The sequence below is a fragment of the Nylanderia fulva genome, unplaced genomic scaffold, assembly GCF_048542155.1.
Source record: "Nylanderia fulva isolate GAGA-0341 unplaced genomic scaffold, ASM4854215v1 Scaffold579, whole genome shotgun sequence".
In the NCBI taxonomy this organism is placed as follows: domain Eukaryota; kingdom Metazoa; phylum Arthropoda; class Insecta; order Hymenoptera; family Formicidae; genus Nylanderia; species Nylanderia fulva.
In genome coordinates this window covers 6203-12259 of record NW_028190675.1, presented here as the reverse complement: position 1 = coordinate 12259, position 6057 = coordinate 6203, and the positions used below count along the sequence as shown (strand labels likewise).

The following is a 6057-nucleotide window of genomic DNA, read 5'->3' as shown; positions in this document are numbered from 1 at the left end:
TCACTCATCTTGTTATTATTGTTTTGTGAAATAACGTTTAATATTAATTAATTATATTTAACGTTTTGAAAATGTTAATGTTAACACTTCAAAACATAAAAGGGTAAACATTTATTTATATCTTATATGATATAATTGTATCAATATGCAGAAAGACTAAAACTTTTGTGTAGGATACCCCTAATATATTTTTATATGCATACTCACTCGTGTATAAAGTTTTATTATAAATAAAATATAATGCAACTTACCATTTGGATTTTAGTTATAAAAGGTTTAAGAAAATATATTTTTTGTTGATATTTCGGACCCCATGCAGAAACAAAATAATACATATACATAATTACGTGTATGCTACAATTAAATAGAGTAAGCAATAACACTCTCTCGTCCAGAATGTATTTTAAATAAAACCATCCGAAAAAAATATTAGAGACATGATGATAGACGTGCAAAGTGGAAACTTGATTCTGTTTCTTCCTCAACACAAATATACAGGTTTCTGTCAGATCGAATATCTTTAATATAAATAGCCACCACATAGAATTGAATATCTGAAACTCGACTTTGATAAAACCAAGTACATAAAGTGTTATTAAAAAAATAAAAAAATATTGCCTATGTAGAATGTGAATAATAACGAACAACAGGAAATATGTCACAGAAATTATTACAAAAATATCTGATTAAAAACTGAAATGAAAGAATTTTAGTATAATATTAAGTGAGAAAAATTATTTAATTGTGTAATAATTTATAGAATAATGATCTGCTAGATAATTATCGATAATAAATATAATTATATTAGTATAATATTTTCCTAACACTGTCTTAATTTTCTCTCTCTCTCTTCGAAATTGTAATTATTACGACTTATAAAATTTATATACCTGTAATTAATTATTTGTAAAAATTTAATGTGTGAACAGAAAAATTATCAAAGTTCTATTGAATCAAAAGTTTAATCTTAGAACTTCTTTTTTTTAATAATTGAACTGCTGACAATTTCTTGAGTAGAATATAAGGCTACTCATAATCTTATATTCCATATTATCATATTTACTCTACTCGCTTTCATATTGTCTATTTTATATTCTCAGAAAAATAAGTTGTAAATAATTTTTAAATATAAATTTAAAAATTATTTACAACTTATTTTTCCGACAAACAATATAATCAATAACTAATGATAATATTACATATAATAAAAATATACTTTAAGCGTATTGGAAGAATGCGGAAATAGCTCTGAACACAATAGGGTATATTTTGAAAACCAGTCAGAAGATATAAATTCTTGTACCATCCATAAGTTTGCTAAAATTTGTATAAAGTTATAAAGCAACATTAAGGTTTTCAATTTATATGGCGTTCGACTTATCATATAGCGGGGTCCAATATAACGAATAAAATACAAATATCCAAAAATTATCATCATTAATGGAAATTGTGAAGATATTAATGGCCATTCACGACTTAACGGAGCTGTAAAAAATACAACATAGTTTTTAAAATAAAATATACAGTGTGCACAAACCCTATTTAATAAAATTTAAATAACATAAATTGCTATAAATAGCTCTCAAAATAAAAAAAATAGTAGAGTAAATGACAATACGAGCCTGGCACCGTACGTTAGGTGCAAAAAATCTTAATAAAAATGACAATTACTTATTTAAAGTTAACATCGTGAAATTTATTATTTATACAAGTAGACAAATGTTTCACATATAATCTTAATAATAATCGCGGACATTTCGAACATTTCTTAGGGCCATCTTTAGCGCTATAAAGTCTAAATTATCCCGCATAAAAAACAAAAATTAGAAAATAGAAAATAAAGGGTTATATCTACGCCGAGACAAATTTTCTATTAAAAAATCCGCCGGTCCGATAGAGTAATTAAAATCAAATCTCTAATTATCGTCATCATAGCGTCCAAACGATATTAAATCCCTCCAAGATTGATAAGCCAGGATCAGAAAAACACAGGACACCATAATAAGAAACTCATTAAAGTCGTATCATAAAATTTAAGAAATATAAGCAATAAATTATAACTGTAGTTACTCAAGAAATCAAAGTACATAACTAATTTTTATTACTCACAGTCGGTGAGTCAAGTTTTTATTGCGTTAATAGAATAACAAATGCTTTTTCACAATTAAAGTTAATGCCATAATAAAAGAGGGAGCAGTCTGAATTTGTGATAAAAAAACAAAAAATTTTTAAATACGAGTTTTTTTGGCTTCTTGCGTCACGTCATAACAATCTAAAAACTCACCTTTAAAAAAAGGTAAAAAAAGGCGACCAGTTAAGGGCACGCCATTAACAAAAATTATCCATTGCAAACCCATGTAGAATCCTATCCTATTGCAAACCAATGAAGAATCCTATGAAAAATTAATCATTGCAAACCCATGTAGAATCCTAGGCAAAATTAACCATTGCAAACCCATGTAGAATCGTACCCATTGCAAACCTATGTAGAATCCTATGAAAAATTAACCATTGCAAACTCATGTAGAATCCTATGAAAAATTAACCATTGCAAACCCATGTAGAATTGTATTAAAAATTATCCATTGCAAACTTATGTAGAATCCTACATTGCAAACCCATGTACAATAGAATTGTATGAAAAATTATCGATTATAAACCCATGTACAATCGTAACAAAAGTAATGAAATAAAAAAAAAATTGCGCCAAGTGAAAGTAGAAACTTGTACCAGTGGAAAATTAAAGTTGCAGACATATATAGAGTCGTATAATAAATCAGTAAAAATTTAAATTTGCAAATGTAGAATCGTACCATAAAAAAACTTATCTTTTAAAAAAAAAGATAAACAAGATGCCAAGTCCATGTGCCATGTGAAAAAGAAATAAAAAAATTTTAGTTAAAAAAACTGGGCGCGCTGCTAAGTTTCAAAATTACAATGCACCTTAAAGTAACATTAATTAATTTAAACACAAAACATATTTTAACTGTAATGAGTTTAAAAGTAACAATTTAATTTTAATATTGTTAGAATAGTATTTAGCAGCGCTCCCAGTTTTTTTAACTAAAATTTTTTTATTTCTTTTTCACATGGCGCATGGACTTGGCATCTTGTTTATCTTTTTTTTTTAAAGATAAGTTTTTTTATGGTACGATTCTACATTTGCAAATTTAAATTTTTACTGATTCATTATACGACTCTATATATGTCTGCAACTTTAATTTTCCACTGGTACAAGTTTCTACTTTCACTTGGCGCAATTTTTATTTTATTTCATTACTTTTGTTACGATTGTACATAAGTTTATAATCGATAATTTTTCATACAATTCTATTGTACATGGGTTTGCAATGTAGGATTCTACATAAGTTTGCAATGGATAATTTTTAATACAATTCTACATGGGTTTGCAATGGTTAATTTTTCATAGGATTCTACATGAGTTTGCAATGGTTAATTTTTCATAGGATTCTACATAGGTTTGCAATGGGTACGATTCTACATGGGTTTGCAATGGTTAATTTTGCCTAGGATTCTACATGGGTTTGCAATGATTAATTTTTCATAGGATTCTACATGGGTTTGCAATAGGATAGGATTCTACATGGGTTTGCAATGGATAATTTTTGTTAATGGCGTGCCCTTAACTGGTCGCCTTTTTTTACCTTTTTTTAAAGTTGAGTTTTTAGAGATTATATCATTCATTTTTGTATATTTTTATGACCGGAATAGAACAATTATTAAACATGTTTATCTAAACTTCTTTGCTTAAAATGATGTGTACAATCATATCCTAGAATCCTGATCATTCCTTTTAAAGCACCCTATTTATATAAATTTACCCATATGTGTGTGTGTGTGTGTGTACTAATGTCGAGCATTTTTTATACATTTTCTATTAAATTTAGATAAAAGTTGCAGGATTTCGAAAAAGAAAAAGTTGACACAGACTTTTTCCTAAACGGCGATTTTCAAGGTTATTTAAAGGTCACTTATATTTTCAAAATAGAATTACCTTAATTTTTCTCATATAAATCGATTCCTCGCAATATTTACTATAAAAAGTTGTAAAGGTATAATTTTTACATAATCTTACATAAACTTCGAAATATTACAAATATTTTATTTTATGAAATATTTCAGTTTATGTAAAATTATGTTAACTATCTTTTAAATTATTCACTTTTAGCCATCTTACCCTTACAACCTTTTATAGTGAATATTGCAACAAATTGGTTTATATATATAATATATATATAACATCAGTTATTATTAATTGATGTTTACATTTATTTTTAGACTTACTAGAGCTCTAATGCTCCACATTTTTTGCAAAAACTGTTTATTCTACAGATTTCAAATATGCTTTTAAATGATGATTGAATATTTCCTTTTTTTAATTATTTTTATTATTATTTTTCAATCTCAATCAACTTTTATAACTTTATGCCAGCACGATACAAATACATGTGTCTTTATTTTTTTTATTATTTTCATTATTATTTTTCAATCTCAATCAACTTCTATAACCTTATGCCAGCAGGATACAAATACATGTATGTCTTTATTATTGTATCAACTCTTGTCTTTTCCATGTAACCATGTCTTCATAGTTTGAATTATCCCTTCATCTTCTCAATCTTTCGCAGAGATTTAATTAATTAAATACACTTCACACGAAATAAAGTTTGCTGGAAGATATACAGCAAACGATAACTGTAAAAACATGATTACGTGGAAAGAACAAGAGTTGGTACAGTAAAGGCAAGTAAGTAAGTACATGTAATGTATCGTATTGGCATAACGCTATATCCGCGGAGCAGATAATGTGGCTGTAGAGGTAGTCTGCAGTGCAGCTAATGTGGACGTAGATGTTGATTGAGATAATTGTCTAATATAAAATAGAATTTAAAAATTTAGTTTAAAAAGCTGTTGCATATATAAATAAAGTTTATTTTTTCTAAATTTGGAATATGTTTAATTAATTAATTTTTTAAGTCTATGTTTAATAAATTTTTTAAGTCTGTATTCAATAATTTTATTCATTTGATAAATACATGTATGTCTTTATTTTGATATGTTTAATATAATTAGAAATTCATTATTAATTAGATATGTAAACTATAAATTCATATATAATATTTGAAAATATATGTGAATATTTAAATTTTTATCTTCTCCTTCCTCTCCTTCAATCTCTTTAATATCAATATGTGTATGTGTGTACACGCGCGCACATTTGTACGTATTTATTTAATTATTGGATAGTTGAGAGTACTTAATTGATAAAAAATTATGACAATAATAATCCTTGTTTTTTTTTCTTATTATTTACTCAGATTTTTTTGTCTATCTTATAAGATAAACACTTTAGAGAAAATTTCACATTAATGCATATAGATGTTTAATCATGAATGTACTAAATAAGTACACAAGACGAACAGTGAGTGAGTGAGTGAGAATGAGAGAGTGTGTGTGTGTGCGTGTGTGTGTGAGAAAGAGAGAGAGAGAGAGAGAGAGAGAGAGAGAGAGAGAGAGAGAGAGAGTTAGCCAACATAACCCCGCACGCTGCCGATATGGCGGAGCGCCACTATCGCCATCTGTTGTAAAACGTGCGAGATGGACAAAATTACCACTACATGCATCTTGCATGTGTTGTGTACGTGTGATATATGTGTGCGCATGTGTTGTATACGTGTGAATACGTGTAGCACGATACTACTATGTATGCGTGGTCGATGATGATAATGATGATGATAATGATGATGATAATGATGACGGGGACGTTTCTTAATAGAAATTTTTCATATTTCGACTTTGCATTTATATATCTCTGCTTACAAATCACGTAGAGCAGAAATAAAGACACTTTTATTATATAATTCGAACTCAATCTATCGATTAAGTCTAGTATAAACTCGATTACTTCAGCCATTATTGAGGATTCGAAATATTATAAAGACTCAAATGTCCGACTCGCGTTAAGATACACGGTGTCTCCGCTACGCCCTTAACTGGTCGCGAGACACTACCGTGTCTCTTGATATTTGCTTGTAT

At 27.8% G+C, this 6057-nt stretch overlaps 1 protein-coding gene across 1 annotated transcript; it reads right to left on the bottom strand.

Annotated features, from left to right (window-relative positions):
• Nucleotides 1-209: 209 nt before the first annotated feature.
• Nucleotides 210-1765, bottom strand: LOC114941319 (very long chain fatty acid elongase AAEL008004-like). The gene is made up of 3 exons (XM_085487575.1): nucleotides 1755-1765; nucleotides 1217-1538; nucleotides 210-554 (listed from the first exon to the last, which is right to left on the bottom strand). The coding sequence occupies exons 1-3, from the start codon at nucleotides 1763-1765 to the stop codon at nucleotides 225-227; spliced, it is 663 nt and encodes a 220-aa protein (XP_085343701.1). The 3' UTR covers nucleotides 210-224.
• Between the last annotated feature and the right edge of the window lie 4292 nt (nucleotides 1766-6057).